The sequence below is a fragment of the Sciurus carolinensis genome, chromosome 10 (genome assembly GCF_902686445.1).
Source record: "Sciurus carolinensis chromosome 10, mSciCar1.2, whole genome shotgun sequence".
NCBI lineage: Eukaryota > Metazoa > Chordata > Mammalia > Rodentia > Sciuridae > Sciurus > Sciurus carolinensis.
Window position 1 is genome coordinate 42,167,368 of NC_062222.1, and position 27,111 is coordinate 42,194,478.

The 27,111-nt window shown below is 34.9% G+C and overlaps 2 protein-coding genes across 2 annotated transcripts in view; one reads left to right on the forward strand and one right to left on the reverse strand.

Moving 5' to 3' along the window:
• LOC124994178 (uncharacterized) overlaps positions 1 to 829 on the forward strand; it is a 72,389-nt gene extending 71,560 nt beyond the window's left edge. Inside the window, exon 7 of the mRNA XM_047565991.1 lies at positions 454 to 829. Coding sequence (XP_047421947.1) covers positions 454 to 728 — 275 coding nt within the window. The 3' untranslated portion in view covers positions 729 to 829. The remainder of the gene's footprint in view (positions 1 to 453) is intronic.
• A 4,739-nt stretch (positions 830 to 5,568) lies between these two features.
• Ugt8 (UDP glycosyltransferase 8) overlaps positions 5,569 to 27,111 on the reverse strand; it is a 76,262-nt gene continuing 54,719 nt past the window's right edge. Inside the window, exons 3-6 of the mRNA XM_047565646.1 lie at positions 15,566 to 15,708; positions 13,811 to 13,887; positions 10,691 to 10,910; positions 5,569 to 7,834 (exon numbers count right to left, since the gene is read on the reverse strand). Of these exons, the coding sequence (XP_047421602.1) occupies positions 7,471 to 7,834; positions 10,691 to 10,910; positions 13,811 to 13,887; positions 15,566 to 15,708 (804 nt within the window). The 3' untranslated portion in view covers positions 5,569 to 7,470. The remainder of the gene's footprint in view (positions 7,835 to 10,690; positions 10,911 to 13,810; positions 13,888 to 15,565; positions 15,709 to 27,111) is intronic.

Below are 27,111 nucleotides of genomic sequence, written 5' to 3' on the forward strand. Positions count from 1 at the left end.
TAGCCACATGGATTTTTTTTTTTTAATAGTCTTAGGAGAGAAAGAAGATCTGGTGAACATATCAAAAACTGCAGGGCAGTGGAAAATATTCCATTAAAATGACTGTATCAATAAATGAGGCAAATGGAAAATAGCAAAAACATTTATGGTTATTTATGGTTTAACATTAAAACATCATGGGGATACAGGTAACAGAAAGATAATTACTGAAATAAATGATCAAATAATTCAGAATAGACTAAAGAGAAGATAAACAGTGTTGGAAGAGAGGGGGGACAATTGAATCTATAAAGAGTTGCCCAGCAAACACCAACTGGGAGGAAATGATCTGCAATTGTGATGAACAGAAAAAAACAGCAGATGAGAAGCCCAGTACTGTCATGAAGGGTGTAAATGTTTGAGTTCACATTTGAAACTTGAGTTGAAGTACACAAACCATTTTTATTTCCGTAGATCTTCAAATCTTTTTCTATGGTGCTGATAACAATGCAAATGGATATTTAACATACCATGAAATAGAGAGCCTTCTAGGAGAAGAGACACCAGAACAAGAGCAACTGGAGCTGTTTGATGCTGATCACAACCAGATGTACTCCTATGCTGAACTAGTAAGAGCATTTGGACTGACTGGTAAGGGTGTTCTAGGTCTGGAACATGGGTATGGTCTAGAACATTACAGTCCCAAACCAACAACCCAGCTTTCAGTTTTTCCTTTGAATATTACTTAGTCTTCCCTTGTACCTGCTGTAAGGATTTCAAAATGGCACTCTTAATACAGTGAAACTTTAGAGTTTGAGTAGTATAAAGTGATGATATAAGAAGGAACTAGAAGGCTACTATTCATGTCAAAGAAATAAGAAGTTAAAGCAATGTACATTGCATGACATTTTAAATACCCTTTGAAATTGAACATTTCCTTCAGTGCTTCTTTTCTATTTAGTTTTCATGGAGTCTGTTGTGTGAATAATTTGAAAACATTTCCCATAAATACCTAAAAGCTATTTCTCAATCAGTGATGTGAGTAATGATAGACACACTAGAGCTGGCATCCAAAAACTGGTAGAGTAATAGAGCACTCTTGGCATAAAATAGAATTCCATGTAGCCAAATGTTAAAATTATTTACTTTAAAATTCGAGAATGGAGCCAGGCACAGTGGCCCACACCTGTGACCTCAGCAACTCAGGAGGCTGAAGCAGGAGGATGACAAGTCTGAGGCCAGCCTCATTAACTTAGTGAGGCCCTAAGCAATTAAGGGAGAACCTGTCTCAAAATTTAAGAATAAAAAGGGCTGGGGATGAGGCTCAGTGGTTAAGAGTCCTGAGTTCAATCCCAAGTACGAAAAAAAAAAAAAAAAAAAAAGAGAGAGAGAGAGAGAATTAACATGTATTAAATTGCTATTGTTTCCCTCTGATTTAAGGAAACTCAAGTAAAGATGTCTGTATACCTCTGACTTGGCAGAGGTGACTTTATTTACCTCTCCAGTGGTGTAACTACATTCTCAGGGATCACTTCCATATATGTTGAAAAGCACATCACCAGAACATGCACTATGTAACAGGGCCCATGTGCCTGTAGATTGCTGGATATTGCCAATGTCTTGCATTTGCCAAATCCCTCTGACTTCTCTGGATACTACATCCAAGATCTTTAAAGGTCTCTGCTTGATTTTTATTCTTCCTAAGAAATATGAAAGGCATTCTGAGGTGGGTTTTGATCTAAACCTCAACCTCTGCCTTCTTCCCAGGCAGACCCTGCATTTCTCACCCACACCTTTTTACTGACATGTGGAAGATCATCCTGCTGCCATCCTAGGTTGAGATGTTTTTGACTGCCTATCACCTATCCATCTTGGGCTTTTCTTTGACTCTACCAGGCAGCTGACTGCATTTCCAGCATCTTCTGTCAACATTAGGAATATGAGCTATGCTAAATAAGTGGGGTTACAGAATCAGGGATTGAACATATTTCTTGATGCTGAAGGATCCTGTTAGGAGCATCAACAATGAATGTATGAGGCAGGCATCCACTGGGGACAGGCAGAGTTTCTCCTGGTACAAGTGAGCTGTATAAGAATTTTAATTGACCAGTGGGAGGTACAAAGAGGTACATGTGACTTGACAGTTTAGAGATCACTGAGCTGTGCTCCAGAGAGTTCACACAGTGAGTCACACAGTGAGTGTCCTGAGGGAACAAAATGAGCCCTCACTGGTAGGGCTCTTCCAATACGCACTGGAAGCACGATCAGCACATTCATTATTTTCAATGAACCTTACAACCTACATGATATTCAACTGGCACAAATAAAACCAAACCAAATCAAAACAAACACAAGTGCTGGACATTTTCTCCGCTTAGCATTCTGTACTTTTGGATATTTGAGCTCCAGTTGGTTCCACATTCTGTTAATAACAAAAAAGCATTATTAAATACACAGACACAATCTGTGCACCATAAATTGAAAATGGGAGTCCAATTTAGTGAATGCCTAACAAAGGTAAGAGAAAGTTTTGAAGCAGGACAATGGGAGAGAACAGGTAATGAAGAACAGCAGAGGAACTTGAGTGAAATTCTCCATTGCTTTTATCCTCCTTGAGACCCCAAAAGAGAAATTGTCATTATCAGTTGAAGTGATTATGAGAAATGTTATTTATACCTAGAATCTACATGTAGTTTAAATTTCTTAATCTAAAAATATTTTTATTCTAGAATAAATAAGAAGATGGAAATACAAGAAAGAAGAATATATTCAAAGAAGTGGATTAATTTTATATTACAACATGTTCATTCTATATTCTTTCATTTTGGCAAGAAGTGTTAGGAAAGGTACTCCTAACAAGTTTCTAAAACTTGTTAGTTCTTTTTAACTTTCTTCAGCTTAAAAGAAAGTTTTTATTTCCTGAAACAGTCTTTAAAAATTCCATAATACTGCCAGTCTTGAAGAAATACAATGTTTTTAGCTTGAACTTTTAAAAAGTATAATTTCTAAAGAACTGTGTGTGTAATGTAAATATTAAATATACATAAACATATGTAAATGCTATTGATATATTTTTTCTCCCATTGATATACATATCATTAGCATTTGCTTTCTTTTTTTTTTTTTTTCTTTTTGTCATTGGGGGATTGAACCTAGGAGCACTTAACCACTAAACCACATATTCACCCCTTTTTATATTTTATTTTGAGACAGTGTCTCACTAAGTTGCTTAGGGCCTTGCTAAGTTGTTGAGGCTAACTTTAAACTTGTGTGATCTTTCTGCCTCAGCCTCCTAAGCAGCAGGAATTACAGATGTGTGCCACTGTGCCCAGCAGCATTAGCTTTTTCTGATGAAACTTAATTAATTGTTAATGTTAGTATTTTTAAGCATTCCTGTACTGTCCTATTCGTAAGTTGAATCTATGCTATAGCCAGAAGGCAGACTTGAAAGCAGAACTGATGGTTTTTAAGATATTCACCACCATTTCCTTTGATTTGTGAACAAAATGCATAGCCACTCCAAGATTTAACAGCACTCACACACATCATTGCTAATGTAAAATTTAATGTTACAAGAAATTTACCAACGTATTTATATTCAAAAGTTTCCATTCGGAGCTTCGAGTAAGGAATATTCATGGATCTCCATCAACATTTTACTGGTGTGACTGAACCAGAATTGTCTTGAACATATGAAATTCACCTTTTCAACATATCATACTCTAATGCAGTTCTGTGCTAAGTAAAAGAGTAACAGATCTTGATAACAAAACTTTTCTTGGTTGCATTGTTTTTTATTTAATTTTGATCTAAATGGAAATCTGATCCTAATGTTAAAACTAAGTCAGAGTTTAGGAGAAATGGTCTTCTGAAAGTATGGATAACTCTACAGATTTAGTGAAACTCAAGTTAGTCCCTCTCTCTGCAGTAAGGAATGATCACTTATTATACAAGACAGGATTACTGAAAAAAGCTTAGAGCTTAAACTAACTGTGGGAAGTAACATAGGAATATAATACTTTTAATTCTATAAAATTCAGTGAGTAATTCATGTTTTACTGGTTAATACACTAAAGTGCTTTGTAATACCTGAGATATTGTAATACCTGAGATTAAAGTTGGTATTGGACTTCTTTCACAGACTTACATTTTAGCCATCTTACTTGAATAACAGTATCATTTTACATGTAGTCAGGATTCTTCAGTTTGAATTTCGATTATACTCTACTGAAAAAAATCTGGATTTATTATCCTAACTAAGTAGAGTATCAGAGATTTTGCATTATCAGAGTATAATGTGAATTCTCTCTTCAATTATGTCTGAATTACCCAAAAGAAAGAGTGTGAATGATATGATTATTTCATGCCTTTTGGTTTCCATATTTTAAAAACTAAGATTATCATTATTTATGTCACTCTTCCCCTGCTATATTACCCCCAATTCAGGAAAACAAACACACAAGTGATTTGGGACCTATAACGTTCTGTGGCATTTACAGGAAAATGAAAACATCAATATTTTATTTGTGTGAACTTCTAAGCACTTTTTATTAAAACTTGCCCAAAAAACTATTTTGCTATCTGCCAAAAATATGAATAGCATCTTTTCATGACATATATGTCTTTAAAAGCTAGTTAAAACCCTTACCATCTCAGAAGCAGGATAACAAGTTCTCTAACGCATATTTTGGAGAGGTTTTAATAATAATTCCTATGATTCTCAAACTTCATTATATAAGATTTAAAAATTCTCTATTTCAAAATGTTTTTGATTATACCAAAAGGAAACAGACATTCTCAAATGTGATTTTACATTTACAAATTAGCTGAATTGCTTAGCAGCAAGAATGAAAATGAATTAATTGTACTTTTTTAATAAAAGAGATGACTAGATTATCACTTGAAGTCATTCTTCAACTTACTTAGGTCATTTTAAAACTTTTTCTTTTCAGAGTGAAGCCATTCAATTTTAGTAGTACTTTGGGATTTGGTAAGTAGCTGTTTTGAAGAGAGAGTCTACAGCTTTCTCCAACCTCAATCATAAATCATTGCTATAACCCAAACATTTGCTCTTTCCTGACCTTGCGTGCTTATGTGGTAGAATACTAGAACTTACACTGTAGAGGCAAAACTTCTTAATTCTCATTTGTGCTGGACATCATGATAATCAGCTATGGAGATATTTAAAAGTTGCACCAAACTCTTTCTAAAAAGCAAATGAATTAATACCTTCTTGAAAATTTTACTTTATTAGAGAATCTAACCCAAGTGTGGAAAATTTAAAATCATTCTTTTACCAAAACTGTCTAACAGTAAGCCTCCTAAGAAAAAAATAAAAATAACAATGATCAGTAAATACTTACACTTAACAAACTTAATTCTGGGATAGAATTTTAATATCCATGTTGATGTACTTGTAAGGTAGATCCCTCTGTTTAATAAAAACACACCCCCACATTTAATACATTGTTTTCACACTCACATACACATATAAAAATTGGGAGACCTGTCTTAGAAACATGTTTATAATAAATGTCCATAATATTGTGAAATAAAATCTGAATAAAAATTTTATTCCAACAACATTTCTCTATTTTAAATCATGTTTATTGTTTAAGTTTTTATCACAGTGGAGATTAATTTATAATCATCCAGTCAGTGCTTGTTAACTTCACCAAATTCCAAAAAAAGTAAAATCAACTCATTCATACACTCTAAGCCCTGTTACCATCCCACCATTCATTGCCTGTGTCTTTTTTTCCTTTTAACGACAACATTGTGATAAGATTGTGAAAAGGTATAATAGGCTTATATGTGTAATACCATTTCTTCAAGTATTCAGAGAGCAGTATGTTTGTCTGTATTGTACATTAGAAAACTACTTGTGACATTATTTCTAAGTACAGGAAAGTGGCTCCTGGTGGGAGTGTAATGAAGTTGTATGTCATAGTGTATGACAAGGATTTACAGCATTCTAGAATTTTCACAACTCTTCCGTTAGTGAATGGCGTTAGGTAAATGTTGCATTTTTCAGATGTCAGTCATAGGATTTCAAACTACAAATAAATAAAGCATACACTCAACAGGTGTAGTGCAAATGCTAAGTAAACAGAATGACATGGAAAAAAACTAATAGTTGCCACCGAGTAAATGGTCCAGCAGGGAAGTCCTAATTTTATGATGTTTGTGACTTGCGTCCCTGTTCTACACGAATACTGTCACTGTTCCATGTCACTCACAATGACTGGAAAAGGCTGCCCAAATGGGGCTGAAGGACTGAGAAGGGAAAGAAGAACTTATCTTTACAAAACAAGTGATTCTATTTCTGTCATTTCTGTATACCAGGTAAATTCTACAATCTTTGCAGACAAAGCAGGTACCAATAATGAGAACTGCAAATCTTCTGTTTAAAAGAAATAATTGTTGGCACCTATATACTATATAGAGTGTGGCCCAGAAAATAAAAGGGATGAAGATGATATTTTAAAATTAGAACTTTGGATTTGCAACATCTAAATATTCCAAACTTACATCACAGAAAAGTCATCAAATAGTCACATAAACATCCAAGCAATGGCCCTATTTTAAAATGCCACATAAGCAATAACCTCTAGTATTCTGAACAAAAGTCAGAGTTTTGCTGCTTTGTCTTAATTATGCATTGAACAAAATGTTACTCCTTAAAATAAAAATAGGGAAAAAATAATAAGATTCTTCCAGAGGAAAATTATTGGTAGGGGGAAAACAAAAGGAAAATGTGACAATAGATTTATACATTTTTAATTACACATTTTCCCCCAGAAGTATCCATAAGTTGGTAAGAAAAGGAAAAACAAAACAAACAAGAAAACATGAAGTAAACAAAAAGTACAAAAAACTGTGCCATTTATCTTTTCACTTTCTTCCTCTGCATTCAGTTTTGAGAGAGGTGTTCTCTGATGGTAGTGTTCTGAGTGCACACATTAATGCTATAGAAGAAGCTACAAGAGAAGCATGTGGATCTTGACTGTCTTACTACTTCATTCATGAATGTGTTGTACCCTCAACAAATAAAACAAGCAGCCAGATAAAATTCTCTGAATTAGGACACACACACAGACACACACACAGACACACACACAGACACACACAGACACACACACACACACACCTCAATAAGAAAAAAGAAACCATTCCTTATCTGTGACACACACATATCAACATTTAAAACTAAGGTCTGACACGGTCACTTAATTAATTTAAATAATTAAGGCTTCTAAAAGGTTCAGTGCCAAAACTTTCTGCATCAGTATTTGAATCAAATACACTTTCGCATTTTAGGTTTGTGCTTTGTACAGCCATCTTAATTCCACAGAAATTCATTAGTAAGATCTGATAAGGAAGTGTTAGAATTGTTTGCTGACATTTTACTTTTAGTAGCTGTTAGACTAATTTCTAGCAATAAAATTTCAATGACTGAACAGATTTGTTTCCATCACCTGGGCTGCTGGCTCATTTCACTTTCTTTTCATGTTTAATATGGCCATTTCTTTTGTATTTGCCATTGAGGATTCCATTGTGGTAATGTCCATTAACAGCACTATGCTTATTTTTAGACCACAGACTTTTGATTTTTCTGTAGATAAATTTTGTCACCCAGGACAAGAAGAAGTAAAACAAGGCAGCACCAAGCAAAAGCACAAAGGCAATATCCAGTAAAAAATACTGACAGAAAGAGATTTGATGGACAGCGGCACGTAGGTGATGGGCTCCATCGTGACGAAGAATATAATCTATCCAATAGATAGTCCGATTGACAGGGTGACCAGGTTGATCCTTGTGAATTTCTGAAAGCTTTTGAGCTCTCCGACGATAGCTATGGAGTGGATGCAAAACACAAATGATTATGTATGTTGCAGGTTCTGTATTAAGAATCTCTTGATTTAAAAACAGGGGAAATAATAAAACTACTATCCTTCATTGGGTACCTCATAAATTCCAGGCACAAAGAAATGTATGACATTACATGTAATATATGTGTGAATGTATGTGAGCATGTATGTATGTTTAAATATTTTATATTAACTTAAAAATGTATAACTGCAATAAAATGCATTTTAATTTAAAAATATCTGAACACAATAAAGTACATTTTATTTTAACTTAAAAATATGGAAGTGCATAGTAACAATCAATAACAAATGGCCAGAGCCCCTTTATGCATGAATCTCTGGTTGAAGTTGATATTGTTTTGACATAAGAAATAAATTCTACCCAGAGATATCAAAAATATATATCATAGAGGATATAGCTTGAATTGTGCTTTATAGACAAAAAAAAGTTTGCAGATATGTGAATATCTGATAGGTTAAAAGAAAAGTATGAACTAAATCATAATGGTGGGAGGAAAGAACAGGACCAGACAAAGTCATTTGGAAAGGGCATCTAGTGCAAGGGATGGTCAGTTGGGTTAGACTTGCTCAAGGGTAATCAGAATGACAAAATATGTAGCTTAATATGAAGAAATTCAAAAATATGTTCCAGTAGGAATATAAAGATTGCAAAAGGAAAAAAAAAAGTGAATAGTGTAATTAAAATGATCATTCAAGCCAGATTTGAACTATTCCAAGGAACACCTTATATAAGGCCCTTTTGGAAAAAGGAACTACCTTGTAATTATAGCACATTACATTACAAAGTGTGTCTTCCATTAAAAGATGGCCACAGATTAAATATGTGCTTTTAATAGTGATAACTCCCCACCTTTCTTTATAACGTGCCCTAAAATGATAAAATCACCAGACTAAAAAAAAATTTTTCTCAAAACAAGAAAATTAATAAGTTCTTTAAATAAACCTTAAGGACTAGTTAAGGAAGTAGTAAAATATGTAGTATCATTTAAGTATGATATGTAATAATATCATTTAAATCATGGATAAAAGAAGAAATAGCTCTTCAGCCATATTGGTTACTTGGTTTGAACCTTGGCCATGAAACTGGTGAAGCCTTCTCAATAATTATTGCACATTAAATGTGGTACATGGTCATGTATTTGAAATCAAGAAAGATAAACAAATTCACTTATATAATGACTTTTGGCAAAGGACATATTATACAAATTATTATTAATTTTTATATTAATACAGGCTTCTGTCCTGAATGTTCAAGTCTTTCAGTTAAATATTTAAAAATTTTCAAGTTATGTGCAATTAACTCATTGTTTATCAATATGCATACTTTTCTTAGAATGATATCAATTTATTAACCATACAAAATTTAAAATATATTAACTATACAAAATTTAAAATTTAAAATTCTAAAACTGAGCTTCAATGCAAATTGATATTTTGTAACTACCATTTAATTTTAATGTGACCTGAGATTAAAGCCTGCTTTCTCTGTTATTCACCCTAGCTAATCCCTCACAGAACACAGCAGGATTGGGTTGGGGTTATAACTCAGTGGTGGAGCCACATAAGACTCTAACAAAACAAAACAAAACAACCTAGCTGGACTATTCTAAATTACTGAACTTTTTTCTCTTCTCTTTATAATCTAGTGTCAGCAGCAACAGCCCAACCCAAAACACTCTCACTTTAGGACTTTGCTTAAAAATTTATATAGCATATACACACATTTTCCCATAAGAACATCATACTTTGAAATGCATTAGACCACAAGAAGAAAACTATAGGTTACAGAGAGGGATATACTCTGGATCATAGAACACATTGCTCAAGTGCCAGAGCTGTGATTAAGACACTGGGTCTTTTAAGGGGTCAGAGCCTAAAGAGCACGTCTGAGACCACATGAAGGTTGCATAAAGAACCTCAGTTGAATCCAGAATTTTATATGCAAGCTGCATCATTTTATATGAAGTAATATTTTTTACTGTTGGCATTCCTTAGAATTTGGCAATGTTTCTCATCTCAATGTTAAGCATTATATATGAACCAAAAAAGTTTCAAGTCTAATGCCATTTGAAATGCATGACATATTCAAAAAAAGAGGGGAAAAGTCCTCCTTTGTTTTAAAACTACATAGGCTAGTTCTCCACCCTCTGCTCCTTTGTTTTAAAACTACATAGGCTAGTTCTCCACCCTCTGACTCTTTTGCGAAGTGGATTAACTCAGGGCAAAAGAATTTAAAAAACAAAATTTAAAAATTGATTCATCATTCACATAAGGAAATAAATCTCAGCATTTCAACAATACCCAGTACCAAGGAAAGCCAGCAGCAGCAGGCTTACCATGCAGTTACAAAGAGCTCTGGCCTGGGAATCCAATAGTTCTGGCTTCGAACTTCTACTCTAATAGCTGTGTGACTGTGGGCAAATGACTAACGCTCTCTGAGTTCCAAGTGCCTCATTTCTACAATGTGGATAATGAAAACTGATATATTACATTATAAGTTTTACAATGACAAGAAAGACACAACATTTGACACAATGTAAGGACCCAATGATTGTTCCCATTCTAGTTTCTCTCTGTTTGGCAAATCCTGGTAGAATATTATTCAGGGTCATAACATGGCTTGACAAATGATTGCTACTTTTATTTTCCAAATTATGGGAACCATGTACAAGGCATTATCACAGGAATCTAAAGAATATTTCCCTAATGGGCTTATTGATAATTTATTGCCAATAACTGGTTGCAGACAATGTATTGTGATGTGTATGCATGTGTGTGTATGTATATAAAATGTACTTTAGTATTAATTGAAACCTTACCTGGGATTATTGATAACTTTCACCAGTGCTTCATAGAGCTCTCCTTCAGTAACTGTCTTCCACTCTAGCAATATCCCCATGCCTTTTGCCTGTACCCGGGTCATAGTATCATAATGATCTCCAAAGAGTGGGATTCCCACTACAGGTACACCATGATACATAGTTTCAAAAATACTGTTCAAACCACCATGGCTCAGGAAGGCTTTAATATATGAATGCCCTAAAGAAGAATTAAAAAAAAAAAAAAAAAAACCTTACATTATCACTCTAGACGTTTCCAGAAATTTCTTAAACAGCAATACTACAGTAAATATACATTTAATATACAGGATTTTTAAAGGCATAATTTAACTGATTCCTACTTTTCAGCAATGAAAATGTTTACTATATACGAAATTACCTGGTTTGTATACATCAATCAAAAGCCATTTTTAGGTAACTGAAATGTATATCTTTAAGCATTAAAACACATTACGACTTTCAAACACTGACAAGATGTGAATAGCAACACATATTTAAATGGTCAATAATGAATAGGAAGCCAATGAAAGCAGAAATGCCAAACAATACCAGAGTACAACCACATTTTACTAAAAATATGGATCTATTTGCTGACTACTCAAGCGTTTATCTATATTAAATTCAAACACACTTTGTAAAAAAAAAAAAAAAAATGTAACAACGTAAGGCTGGATTCCAGAAGTCAAAGAACAGTTTAGTGCATATATAAGAAAGAACACTGTACAACAATCACCATCTACAACACTCAAGTTCTCCAAAAATCCATTTTTATAGTACTTGTTTATATATCTAAAATGTAAAACTGAACGAAGCAGAGGTGGATATTTAGGCAAAATCAGTAGTACTAAGAGATGCAATATCATGTAACATCTAGTTGTCTTGGGAATAAAAGAGATGACTTCTCTAAATTTTAGTGAGGTATTTCAAAACCCAAATTTGTGCTCACATAGGAAATAGCCTATGTGTCATAAAAGTGACCAAAAACTTTCATACGAAGTTTATAAAAAATAAACTCCTCACTTAGGAAATCTGTTATTGGCAAAAAAAAAAAAAAAAAAAGAATTACAGCATGCAGAAATGTCTTTTAGATAAACACAGCAAGAACAAAGTAGACTGTGTGCGTGAACCTCAGCCTTAAAGGGTTCCCAGAACATTCCTGCCCAATGTCTAACAGTTTGGTCAAGCAGTGTCTCTATCCCTTACCTGCAAAAATGGCTTCTCACACTGTTAGGCTCAACTAAAGGATCAGCTACAGAAGTGGATCTCAAACTTTCTTTTTAGCAGTTGAACCCTTTCTGTGAACATAACCATACCAAGCCCAGCAGTGAAAAATAAAGCAGAGTTGGCATACAGAAAGGAGGGGGATATTAAGAGGTGACAGGAGGGGAAAGATACTAATTTGGTTCCTACTTCTCACCCTGGAAGAATCTTCTGATCATAGTTAGAAACCATCATAGAACATGCATAGATCATGCCTGGAGTAAAAAAGGGCATTTATCTTGGAGAAGTCAAGGAGTTGACTGGAAGAATCCAGAAAAAGGTAAAGATCTGAGGAGTCCTCCAGGCTTGGACCACTGAATAAGCTACACCTTGCTGTGGGTCACACATGATAGAAGTTCAGATGTTGCTGGATAACAGTGTCACACTTGCTCTGAGACAGCTGAATGTCAAGTTACTTTACTGCTTATTTCCAGTCTTCCATGTAATTTGAAGTCATAATAGACACACAAGCAGAAAGGAGGAAAAAATGCAAGTATCTATCACAAGAAAAAAATGCCTTGTAGGCTGAAGCTCTAGCTCAGTTAGTGGAGTGCTTGCCTCACAAGCACAAGGCCCTGGGTTCAATCCCCAGTATCACCAAAAAAAAAAAAAAAAAAAAAAGCCTTGTGTTTGTGTCTCCTCAATTTTATCATTTACAGAATATCTGTAATGAACTAGTTAAAAAGAACCATATGCATAAAACTCTTTACTGTTTAATGTTTACAAAATTCATATTGATGGTTTTACAAGGATCACTGGGTAGCTTCTAGAAACTTTGTTCTAAAAGCTTATTTTTAAGAGCATAATTTAAAATTAAAGCCACTTTTATATAATGTTAGGTATTACTATTCTTGAGTAAATGGTGGCTATTATTGCAAACACCAATAACAGTTTTTATGATTTTCTTAATGTATATTAAGGCTTAATATAGTGTTATATTTTCCTAGAAACTTAATACTATTTTTACTATTTGTGATTATTGAACATAGAATTAAATTATTTAGATTCAAATATACTTAAAAGATAGGAATATAATTGTTATATTTTAATTTTGAGTTGAGGATCAGAAGTTCAAGAAATAAATGAAACCAGAAAATAAAGTGTTTCACAATGAATCCCACTTTCATGTATAATTATGCCCATTAAAAAATAAATGGAAAGGAAACTAGTAGAATAGAAGAAGGGGACCTCGGAGCAGGAGGAAAGAAAGGATAGGGTGATTACTAGGGAAAGAAAGAGAGCAAATTGTGTTGTGTGCATGTACAAATATGTCACAATGAATCCCTATTATTATGTACATTTCTAATGCACCAATAAAAACATTTAAACATTTAAAAAATAATATAAAGTGCTTCAAAAATGCCTACTGATTTAAGAAGAAATTCAGACTGATGACCTAATATTTACATTAAAATAAATCTATTTCTCTAGCTTTCTGCTTGTCTTTCGTTTGACACAAATGACTTCTCATTTCTCTGAGTTATCAGAGACATGTAACACTAGTTTGTATTATTTTCATTGTTTTAATTTTACTACTTTTATTTGCTTAGCCTAATTAGGTATACCTTTATTCACTGGTAATCTGTATAGCTTATTAAATATATCTTACAGATAATTAAATTTGATGACTAGTCTAAAATTTTAAATTGAAGGCTATCATGATTACACTTCACAAATTATTTTCCAACAAAGGTTTGAAATGTTGGTCTAAAATTGAAGAATTGAGAGACTAGACAAAAACACAATGACTTTATCAGAAACTACATCCATATTTTAAAAACCACTCAAGTATAAAATTTAAACTCTTAACATCCAAGTAAGTACCCACATGTCACTCACCAAGCAGGTCATTTTGTGGTAACCACTCTATTAGTTTTGTGTTGTTTCCTAGATTCTTTGGCTTGGTTCCAGAAAACCTAAAATGTACACCAGATAATGAATTTTTCAAAAATCAAACCTCACTCATGGTATAGGCTCTCTGGTTAAACTTTTAGACTTAAAGTAAATGTTTCATGATTATTTGTTGGTATTTTTATGAAAAAATCATGCATCAGCATCGGCAAAAAATTGCTTTAAGTTTCTTTGTGACCAAAAATCTTTCATTGATTGAGGGACAGGTGAGAATTAATTTGCTCCCATAAAGATCTATTTTCCATTGGCTTTTCTGACTTATGCACAGAGATGGGGGGAAACCAACAAAATTGTCCTTCACTAGAAGTCATTCCATCCTAGTAGTCAGAACCTGAAATAGGAAGAGCCACCAGGGGCAGTCATCAGCCCTCATCCTGAATACCTTGAGCCCAAGGGGAGGGGCAAAAACCAGAATAGAGCATAAAAAGCCCCAGGGAAAGGAGGTCTGGCTGTTCCCAACATGATCTTTGAAGATAAATCACAAAGATGCTTAACAACCAGAAGAATGACAAGAGTCTGAAAAGAACAGGCAAAACTATCCTAAATAAAGCAGAAGCAAGTTTTCTGGGTTAAATCTAATAAAATAAACAATGGGACTAGAATCTGAAAGAAAAAGTTTTGAATAGTTAGAATACAACAATATCCATCTCATAGCCAGGAGAAGAGGGAAGTCATCCCTACATAGTTATTATTAATCAAAGGGAAAAATCTACATGATTCAGAGCACTTAGAATGGCTTGAGACACTTTCTTCTAATTGTAGAAACCCTAGGATTGACTGTTTTCATTACTATATCCCTGTAACTCCATAGCAGTGGCACATCTTAAATAAATATGTGCCATATAAAGGGTTCAAAGTTCAGGTATGATTTTTAAACATAGGGTAGGAAATTTCAGAGACAGACAACTATTGGCAGGGCCTGCACAAGAAGCTGGAGCTTCTAGGGGTCATTTTTATTTATTTTTTTTAACCCTGATTGAAATCAGGGGCACTTAAACACTGAGCCACATCCCCAGCCCATTTTAAAATTTTATTTAGAGACACAGTCTTACTAAGTTGCTGAGGCTACCTTTGAACTTGTGATCCTCCTACCTCAGTCTCCTGATCAACTGTATTATAGGCGTATGCTAGATTACAGGCATGTGCTCATCGCTGACGGCTTAGGGGTCTATCTTAACTAGTGTTAACTGGTAAGTTCCTGAGGTTTTAGAGGCCTGGTCTCTTGGATTAAGAAATAAAAAGTATCTGTAAAGTGGGAGCCCAAAGGAGTCCAAAAGTCTTTGAAATATATTGCCTATTTATTCAATCATTCTTTTCTGCCTCATTCCAAAATTGCTTTAAAGGATTACATATGGGCATACATGACTAAATTTTAAAATATCATGGAAGAGTAATCCAGGGTACAAATCTAAGGGAGATATACAAATTAATCTGACATAGGATTAATCATTCCAAATCATATAGGGTAGAAACATTATGGACAAGAGGTCTCTTTGTCTATAACAATCTTATGAATTAATTCTTAAATTTCAATTACCAAGAAACAAAATGAAAATTCAGGGTTTTCTGCTAATCTTGCCAGTGAATCAAATATGATGTGCTTTATGGGACCTGCAGGCCAAATAAGCTGAATAAAGGGGTACTGAAAATCAACAGCAAAGAAAGAATGAATCATTACCTTACCTCCAAATCACTTTTTGAGGCAATCTCCCCAGAGCTCCTGCCAGTTTGTTAGCAATGTCTTCTGACAAATACTTGACACCAGCTCCGAAAGACACCAGGACAAAGCCATGTTCATTAGCACCATTTACCCACCTTTGGAGATCCTGTAAATCAAAATAGGGCAGTTAATTTTATGAAGACCAGTATCATCCTCAGCCAGGATCATCAATACCCCAGTTTTAAAAAGCTAAAGGTAAATATATCTTGGAGAAAAGACAGGATTTTTAACACATGGTGCTGGGAAAACTGGATAGCTATATATAGAAAAATGAACTTAAACCCCTCTCTCTTACCCTGCACAAAACTCAAATTGAAATGGATCAAAGACTTAGAAAGAAATTAGAGAAGAAACTGTACAACGAGAAGAAGAAAACACAGGGTCAACACTCCATCATACAGGTACTGGCACCAACTTCCTTAAGACCCCTAAGGTGCAAGAAATAAAACCAACAACCAATAATGGGATGCCATCAAACTAAAAAGCTTCTCCACAAAAAAGGAAGTGATGAAGAGCGTGAACAGAGAGCCTGCAGAACGGGAGAAAATCTTGACCAGCTACTCCTGCAATAAGGGATTAATATCCAGAAGATACAAAAAACTCAAAAAACTTAACCCAAACACACACACACACACACACACACACACACACACACACAAATAACACAACCAATAAAGGGGCAAAAGAACTAAACAGAAACTTCTCAAAAAAGCAAATACAAATGGTTAACAAATATATGAAAAAAATGTTCAACCTCTCCAGAAACCAGGGAAATGCAAATCAAAACTACACTAAGATTTCATCTCATTCTGTCAGACAACAATGATCAAAAAAGGAACAATAAGAAATCCTGGTTAGTGTGTGGGGAAAAAGGAACACTCACACATGGTTGTTGGTACTGCAGACTAGTACAACCACGTTGGAAAGCAGTATGGAGATCCCTCAAAAAACTAGGAATGGCACCACCATATGACCCAGTTATCCCACCCCTCAGCATATACCCAAAGGACTCAAAATCAGCATACTATAATGACATGGCTGAATCAATGTTTATAGCAGCATAATTCACAACACCTAAACTATGGAATCAACTCAGATGCCCATCAATAGATGAATGGCTTAAGAAATTGTGGTGTGTGAACAATGGAGTTCTACTCAACCATAAAAAAGAATGAAATTATGGCATTTGCCAGTGAATAGATGGAAATGGAGAATGGATTTTATGCTAAGTGAAGTTAGCCAAACTCAGAAACTCAAATGTCCAATGAATGTTTTCTCTCAGATGCAGAAATCTATAAATCTCTAACAAAAAAAAAGCTGAAGGTAACTTTCGAAAACAATTAGAAAGTAAAGAGCATATGTTATTTTCCTCCAAGTAACTTCTTTTGCTTAAAATATTTCATCTGCCAATACTAATTGAAATAAGGAGAACATATTTTTAAGTAGAGGAGAATCAGTAAGTAATAACAATTGGAAGTGGTGGTGCATGCGTGTAATCCCAATGACTTAGGAAGCTGAGGAGGGAGGATCACAAGTTCAAAGTGAGTCTCAGCAATTTAGTAAAACCCTGTCTCAAAATAAAAAGGACTGGGGATGTGACTCAGTGGTAAAGCGCCTCCTGAGTTCAATCCCTAGTACCAAAAAACAAAACAAACAAATAAAACAACCACCCAAACAAAACAAAATCAGTAGCTAATGACCTAAAGTCTCAGAAAACTAAAACTGACATTTGACATACAGTAAGAGATAAATTTTATATGAGGTAATGAACAAAAAGCTTGGATTGAACATGACAAATCAATCGTATTGGCAAAAATGTGTTAATGCATCTTTGACATATGCTTGATTTGTATTGAAAAAGAAAGCATTTCATTTTATGGGATACTACTTGCTTTATTTTATTCCAGAGGCACAAGCTTGTTTTTAACAGCAAGTCATCCTTTTGAATAAATTTTACTGAAGACATCAAGCTTCAATTCCCCATATGAAAACTAATAGAGTTACAGCACTTTGAGGAACACGTATTCTCTTGTGAAGGCAACACAACTGCTGTCCACGGAAAACACCTAGGCCATAGATAGTCAGGAAAACAGGGTCCTGACCCATCTGTGCTCATGTGTGCAGTGAGCTATCAGTTATCTCTCACACAGCCTGCAGCTGTCCTGCTCTAGATCATGAATCATTTCAATGGCTGCATCATCCAGAGTTTTGTATCTCCTATCATTTTCCAGCATAACCTAATGTGTAGCTGAGGAGTACTACTCAATAAGAAGTATTACTGCAAAGTAAAATGGAAGGTTAGGCCCAGGTTTTCTTTATTTTTTTTCCTTTTTCTCTTATCACTTAATGGCATTTGCTTTACCTGGCTCTACTGCACTCATTCTAAGGAGGGGAAGGGAAGGACCACCTTCTAGGCTCCAGGTGAATAAGTGAACACTGTCACTACTGAACTGAAAGTGAAGATGGAAAGGAGGAATAATGTCCTAGCTACTGAGAGAGTAAAATAAACTACACTTATTTGGTAAGGGGGGAAAAAAACTAACCAGTCACATTCTTTTCCAGGAAACTCTATTCATTTATAAACATATAAAAGAAAGAGAGACTCTATCAACTTTAGATTAGAGAGATTAACTTATATTCTGCTGCCTCTACTAAGTATATCACACGTACTGAAAATTTAACGGTGTTATCTGTGGATTCAAAGGAAGAAACAAGAGCAAACTGATTTAAAAATTTAATTTTATGTAAAGTCCTAAGCCAGATGTACTTAAAACACATACAAATGCTGCATGCTAGAATGATTTGAACACAAATGACACTTTATTCCTATGGTTTGTCTTCAAGTAATTTATCACCTATTATCTAGTTCTCTAAAGAAGAAACTTTCAGGGCCAATGTTATTTACAAAAAGTTCACATTCAAATATAGTAAGGCCTTATGGTAATAATGTTATTTAAATTTTGCTTCACAAAAACTTAAAATGTCTTTGAGTTTCAACAAACTCCACATAAAAACGCTTCTTTGGTTATTTGTTCTTTGTTCTGCAGGATATAAAACAAAATCCAAGTGCTTATTTTCCCTACTTTTTCCTTCCATAATCATTAGCCATAACAAGAATTTATTTAAGTATTTGGCCCTATGTAAGGGAACAGAAAAAAAAATGCATCCATCATGGTTATCTTCAGGAAAAGTACTCAGTATTTTTAGCAGATACTCATCTATTTAGCTTAGAAGAAAGAACAAGACCCCAAGGTGATATCCAAACTGCTATTTCCTGGGCTGGAGGTAGAAGAGATGAAGGTAAAGGGCAGAATTGAGACTGGGAACCAGGGGACACTTAGTTACTCCTGGACATACACCTCTTTCCCTCCATAATCTCTAGCTTCCAACCTAAATGCACAGAATTTTGATATGACAAAAGTTTCATGGGAACATTGCAGGAGTGGGTTCTGGATATGGTTGACAAGGGTGACATGCAGGAGACAGCAAACAAATGTAAGAGCCAAGGCTGAAGGGGTCTTAAATTTGCAGAACTCATGGCAAAGACTTTAAAATTGGAATTTCATGAAAAGAATGTCTGTATTTCCGATGGGCTGGGAGGCCCTATGTATACATATACAGGATTTTCTGAACCTTAAAATCCCATCAATTATAAAGTGTCAAAATGTGTTCAATATAAACAAAAGAAATTCAGAAATTTAACAGTTAATCTTTTTTAGCATATATAGTTCAACAAATATTTATTGAGCGCCCAACATATTCCAACACCATTTGAGGTTCTGGGGGTGTCACAGGAAATAAGACAGATAAAAATCTCTTGATTCAAGGTTGAAGTGAAGAAGTACTGATAGTGAACAAATAACATATTCAGCATGCTTGAAGGTAGATGTAATTTGTGAAGGAATGAATGTGCTTTATTTTAAATAAGATGACACTGTTAATTTCTAAAGCATTTTAGAATTGCCCTGTCCCTACTCCTCAGAAAAGGATCAAATTAAAAAATCGGATTAAATCTTCATCCATTTACAATATCAACAAAATCTGTACATAATCAAGAAGAATCTGAAATATCCAAAACATACATGAAAAAAATGAATGCTTTATTAAAAAAGGAAACCTGAATAAACAGAGGGATGTAACACATTTCTTAACAGGAAGTATTAATGTCATAAAGATGCTAATATTTTATATAATTTTTATAAAATTAAATTTGACACAGTCTCAGTATACACTCCACGATGATGAGTAAAAAATTCATTTAGAAAAGAGAATGTACAAGAAACGCTAAGGAAGTTTTTGAATTGCCACTGGGTTTACTGTCTAATTTACCATGTCCCATGATTACCTTTTAAGTAGTCAACATTTTCTGTAATGATTTTTTTTTAAATACTTGGGATTGAACCCAGGGGCACTCTACCACTAAGCTACACCTGCAGTCAGCCCTTTTTATTTTTTATTTTCAGACAGGGCTCACTAAAGTGCTGAGGTTGAATTTGAGATCTTCCTGTCTCCATCTTCAGAGTCCCTGGGTTATAGGTGTGTACCACCATGCCTGGATCTTTCAGTAATTTAGTTAAATTAAATGCATTTCTTTAGTGTTTTAACCTTTCATGCATCTAGAATTTATTCTGAAGAAAACAAATGAGGCTGGGATCCATCTATTTTTAGCCACTCTTAGACAGCACTATTTTTTTTAATATCTCATCCTGTTCTGAGCCATAGGAAATACCACCCTCTCCTTGATTTCTGAGTTCTCTTCTGTTCCACTGATTTATGCATCCATTCCTGTATTAATGTCCAAATTTTACTTGCTGTTATTTTATACACTTTAATATTTGCAGTGTTAGCTTTCTCTTGCAGGAATTTATTCTTATATTTAATGCATCTTTTTAAGGACTCTAACTGATCAACTGCCACTTATTAGCAGTATTACTTCCTATGAATATTGTGGACATTTTTGTATATACATACACAGCAAACGTTTCACTCAAGAGATGAACTGAGAAATTGCATCCAGTTCTTAAATTTAGCTGTCAGCACTGCAGGCACACTGCTCCACTAGATGGCATGGCAGGCACAGAGCAGGCAGGCCTGGGCTTCAATCATCAACAGCCCAAACCCAGAGTCCATCTCTATGGGTTCAAGGAAAGGACTCTTTCAAAATGTAAGTGAAAGCCAAATGATCAAAATAACAGATCAAACACTGAGCAAGAAGTCAGCAACATTCATAAGTACTCCCCTCACTATAGCAGTATTGTATAATCCCATTCCTATGCAATTATCACTGTAGATGGCCACCTATACTTTCCTATAGAGTTGTCATATATACATATATATATACACACACACATACATACATATATGTATATATTTATGAATGATAACTTCACAATAAAAATAATCATTTTATCTCTTGTATGGTTAAATGTCTTAAGTTCCTTGAAGGAAAATGTAGCACAGTAAGGAAACACAGATAATATATATGATATGTATCATAATCAGATGCATGTTAAAGCATTTGCCTTTTCTTTAATGATCATGACCTATATAGAAAACGATTTGTTCTCTAGTGATGCCAGGTTTCTTTTCCTAAAATAATTATATGCCCAATATTTTGACTTAGTCACAGGATGAATAAAAGCAATGAGAGGCCTGCTGTGCTCCCATTGCCGACTGCCCTCCACACAGCACCGTGCAGCCTGATGTGGTGCAAAAGCCTGGCTCTGTGAAACAGCGGACAGGGTGAAACAGGAATGAAGGAACGTACCCGTTACATGCAGAAAGCAAATACTCCAAAAATGTAAAACTTGACATGATGGATGTCAAGAAAGGGAAGATGGTAAAACACAATAAAAGAAGGAGTATAATGTTAGTTCTTGAGACCTTTACAAAAGACTATTATTGGGTGATTCTGTTTTTATATACTCAGCCTCTATCCAAAAACAGTGACCTCCTATTATGGCTCACGTAAACACACCCCCAAATCCAGAAATGTAAAAACAGCATTAAAAAAAAAAAAAATACATGCTACAGAACCAATAAAAGAATGACTAAAAGTTGGATGGTGTAGGCCCGCACCTCTATCCTCACTAGACTTGATTATGAGGACACGAGAATCTTCTAGACCTCTACGTCTTCAACAGGTCTGAGTCCTGTAGCCAGATGGGGCCTCAGATATGTTCTAAGGGTACTCTGTGACCCAAGCCTACTCCTTTCTCTCCCCCCAGAATGGGAACATTGAGAGGGGGCCAGCCAGACAAGAAATCAAGAACACTGCATCCTTTGTCAGCCCCACTATTCTGAGAGAAAGAATGCCTGGACTGTGAGAGAATCCTACACAGGGACAGTGAGGCAGAGGAGGAGGCAGAGTGTTGGGGCTGCTTTCCTTGTTCTTAACACCAACATCCATAGGCCTCTCTTCCCATTTTAAGGTGTCTGATAAAAAACGTTCTGCTTAGGTTAGGTGGGCCGTAAAGAACAGAAAAATTCATTCTGCAAAATCCAGTAGGTAAAATAACAATAAACATTTTGACACAAAATATTTTAAAACATCTTGATTTTTGACTCCCGCAAGGGTAGTTAAGATTTATTAAACAAACAAAAAAACCACAGAGAATGTAAAAGTTGCCATTCAAAATGATCCTTATTTTCAGCAAAATTTGTTTGGCAAGAGATTTTCCTCAAACTCCAAGTTTACAACTTGTTGTGATCACAATGAAAATGGCCTAATCTTTAAGGCCCAGCTTCCTCATCTCTATAAATGCTGATAATACATCACAGGACACGGTGAAGATCAAATAAAACTAAATACATAAAAGTACTTTTTTCAACTAAAAATTAGCCTATTCTTTTCCCTAGCTAGGATGTCTGATAAATAATAGAGTATGGGGATAAAACGATATACACACTGAGAAAAGGGGGGGAAAAGTCATATTACATCTAGAAATTTTCTCTGTTCTTCTTTGTTTGCCATATTTTAAATTCTTCAGAATAAAGCTGCTTGCAACACAGAAACAAAAAGTAGTAAACAAAAAGTAGTTTTTAATATGTAATATCAAGTCTAGTTGTTAGTTTTCCAGAAAATTCAAATTATTTCTAAGATTATCCAAAGGGTTAAGCTTCAACTAACCCAAGAAAGCAATAGAGAATCAACGTCAAGGTGATTTCTATTGAGATTCTGCATTATCTCTTTTTCTTTCACACAGGCTTTTACTTTTTGGCAGTACAGTTACAATTAGAAGAAGTAAGCAAAATTTGAAACCTGGACTTGACATTGAAGAGAGTAAAATTTTCAAGGTTCTTGAGACCTTCAAGAGACTGCACACAAGCAGTCAGGATGTCCCAAAGACATGAATATGACAAGGTATTGAAGTACTGGGGAAAGTACCCCTCCATGGTATGTTAAAAAAAAAAAAAAAAAAAAAAGGAAAGAAACATAAAAAAGGAAACTAAGAATGCAGAGGTTTGGAAAGAATGGGGGATATTTGCATGTGTTTATTTGAAATAAGAACAGGGGAGTCAGGGGGAGAAATAAAAATGAAGAAAGAGGAGGCCCACAACTCTGCAAATATCCTGAAACATTCTTTACTTAATCTACTATCAGGGTAACTGTCAAAGTTCTATCAAATGATCACTTATCAAATAGTGTTCCTCCCAGAAAGTTAGCTGGGTTTCTAATTTCATTCATTAATTCAACACTTATTGAGCATCTGCTGTGCATAGCACCTGACACTCTTCTAAGCATATGGGGAAAAATAAAGAATAAATGAAAAAAAAAAATTCCTGTCTTCGGAGAGTTCACATCATTTTTTAGGGGACTAGGCATTAGGGATTTAACCCAGGGGTACGCTACTAAGCTATATACCTGGTCCCTTTTATTTTTTCTTTTGAGACAGGGTTTCACTAAGTTGTTGAGGATGGTCTCAAACTTGCCATCCTCCTATCTCAGCCTCCTGAGTTGCTGGGATTACTGGTGTGTACCGCCACGTCCAGCAAAGTTCACATTCTTAGCAATGTGGCCATACCTATATTTCCACCTGAAGACCATTGGGTTCTGACACTTTATTCTTCATTCCCCAGATGCAGCCTGCCCCTGGGAGGCCTCACACTTCCTCCTCACATCAGTTATTTATCAGAGGCCCTCTGTTCCTCCTGTAGACCTGGCTTCTCACAGGGTTTCAAACTCACTGTCTTGCTGTGGTAGCATTTGGATATATATACAAGACTTCCCCCCCAGTTTGTGAGACTCAGTACTTAGTTAATTACTATTACCTAATAGTAATTTGAACCCTTAAACAAAATAAAAACAATTAGTAAATTGCTGCATTTTCCCATTCAATTAATTGGATAAAAAAGACTGTCTTTCCCTTAGAATTTAAGAGAGAGTATTGGTTACCTAAAACAAAAGTTTCATTTTAAAATTCAAGTTTAGCTAACATATTATATGACCTGCCTAGAAGAAAGATAGGCCAATCTTTCTGCTATCCTTCCTTCCCTCTAGGAAAAAAAAGAACAACAACTGACATGTTTTTCATAATCATCACAATGGAACATCACAGGGACACAGAGACTGATGAAGACAATTTGCATAGCTTCTAATTTTGAGTGATTACCAAAGTAAAATTAGTAACTTGACAGAGAGTAAGCCTGGGTGTCATAACACCTTAGTCAAAGTGGACATCATCAATAATGAATCAAGTCAAGACCATCTGCCCCCTGATCAGATGCATGCCTTCTGCAGTATTCCTGCCAAGGACGCATAACCTGAATCCAATCAGGAGGAATGGAAGAAAAGTCCAAACTTAGGGACATTCTATCAAATAACAGTTTACACTCTTCCAAAGTGTCAAAGTCATGAGAATCAAAAAAGCACTGAAAAAACATTTATGAAGAAAGAGCCTAAAGACACACACCTGGTTCTGAACTGGAGTCTTTCCTTTAAAGGACATTATTTAAAAATGGCAAAACTCTACTGAGGTATGAGAGTTAGGTGGTATGAATGTACCACTGTTAATTTCTTTATTTTGTTATTCTCTATTGTGGTTATATATGAGAACATTCTTGTGTGTACAAAATGCATACTAATATGTTTGAGGGGCATAAGGTATCGTATAGGAAAATTACTTTCAGATGATTCAGGTAAAAAAATAATAATAATAACTAGCTGGGCATGATGGTGCACAACAGTAATCCAAGCAAATCAGGAGCTGAGGCAAGAGATTGTGAGTTCAAGGTCAGCCTCCACAACTTATTGAGATCCTAAGCAACAGGATGAAATCCTGTCCCAAAATTAAAGAACTGGGGATAAATTTAGTGATAAAGTGCCCCAGGGTTCAATCCCCAGCACAAAACAAAAACAAAAACAACAAAAAAAGCCTTTAAACTATACTTGCAAATTTTCTGTATATTTCCTATTTTTTAAAACATAATAATGTATTTTGCAAATTGCTATATTGTAAGAAAATAAAAGAAATATAGCTTTTAAATTTTTTTTAGTTGTAGATGAACATAATAACTTTTTTTACTTATTTATTTTTTTTAATGTGGTGCTAGGGATCAAACCCAGTGCCTCACACATGCTAGGTAAATGCTCTACCACTGACCCACAATCCCAACCCAGAAATACAGCTTTTAATAACAGTTCCATGCATTATCATTGTTTTAAAAAACAAATACTGGGATTTGGGACACAAATTAAGTAAATAAAATTTTATTTCACTGCAGAAAATATTTCTATTAAGTTTTATTTTTAGATTTAAACTTTATCCACTGAAGTGGATCTGAGTAACACATTTAACTGCATATTTTTTTTAACAAACTAGATACAGGGAACTGATAAGTAATCTTTGGTAAAAGCAATGTAGGAATACATAAATTATTAATCATACCTGAAAATTACAAAGCCATAGCAAAAGACATGGGAATTATATTGCATATCAGACTGTATTTTCCCAAAAAGAGCTAAGGCACTATTTCCAGTCCCTTATGTGCTTTCAAAACCTTTACATCAAGAGGGGCTGTCTACATTCATACCTGGTTAGGTTGGTGACTTCTCTGATTAACAGAGCACAGCAGAAGTAACAAAGGATGTAGTTGTCACCTGTTTCTCTAGCTCTTGGAACATCCACCCTTGGCAGTCCACTACCATGCTACAAGCAAAAAAAAATAGGTGTTCTAGCTAAAAACCCTGGTCAGGGTCTCAGGCAACAGCTAGTATCAGCCACCAAACTGATGACTGAAGGAGACTGAAGATAATCCCACCTTCCAGCTCCTGAGCCTCATTCCATGTGGAATTCAAAACAATCTTTCCCCTGTTTCCTGTCTGAATTTCTCACCTACAGGCATGATAAATGGTTGTTTAACATCACTTGGGTTTTTACAACTCTAGGGACTGAGTGTCTCATTGTATCTTCATTTGGTTCCTTTCTCAAGAGTCACAAGTGGATTTTTAAAACAGGGCTAGGAGATCCACAGGAGGTCCCTACCATTCTTTCTCAGAAGAGATCATGGAGAATAGAAAGTAATTAACAGCAGCTAACATATGACTTTGTGACTTTAAACCCATTTATGTTATCTCTTCTAAGAAAAAACAGGAGTAGATAACAATAAGGCCCGATAATACAAAGAAACTAGTTCTGAGGCATGTACCTCAACAATACTTCAATAAACAAATGCAAAAACCTGGTAGTTTTCCAAAATAATGCTGGAACCATATTGCCTTTTGAAGTTTACTGATATTACCACCAGGGAGAAAGTACAGTGCCCTTTTAATGTGTTGGCATATTCATTTCATCAATAATTCAATCACAGTTAAACAAACTGGTCACCTTCTATGTGCCAGGCACTAGGCGCCAGGAAAATAAAAGAACAAGATATGGTTTCCTGCCCAGAAGTTCATAGTCCAATTCAAATTTGTGGCCCATATAAACACTGTCTTTTCTCCACTCACTGCTTGATGCTGGGGAAATGGAGACCCTGGAAATAAAAAATAAACTTTAAATAGTACAGTTACATTAAATATCTGAAAATTTTATTCCTGTTTTTTCTTGTTTTCAAGGTGGCATTCTCAAAGAGATGAAAAACAACAAAAGGTTGTACACTAATATTTTCAAAACCAATTAGAAAAATATTGATAATAATGTATGATCTTAGACAAAGATCTAAATATGCCATAAAACCATATCCTAAGACCTCATGAATATTCCATTAGTGCTAGTATTTATATCTGATCAACTTGAATAGTGTATGTAGGCAAGAAAGCAGGAGAAGTCTCATTTACTTTCTTGAGGTGAGTGACTGCACAGACCAGAACACTTGGAAAGTTCTGCCTTTTCTCCTCCATCTCCCTCCCCCTTTGCATCATCTATTTCTACAATGATTGATTCAGGAAGTAAACTCCTACTGAACAGCGAAGTCAATGACCCAGAAGGGCATGGCCAGTGGTGCATTAATCCTGGGATGAGTATCTGTTCATCCAGGGAAAGCATTCATACCTTGGGCAGAAACTTGC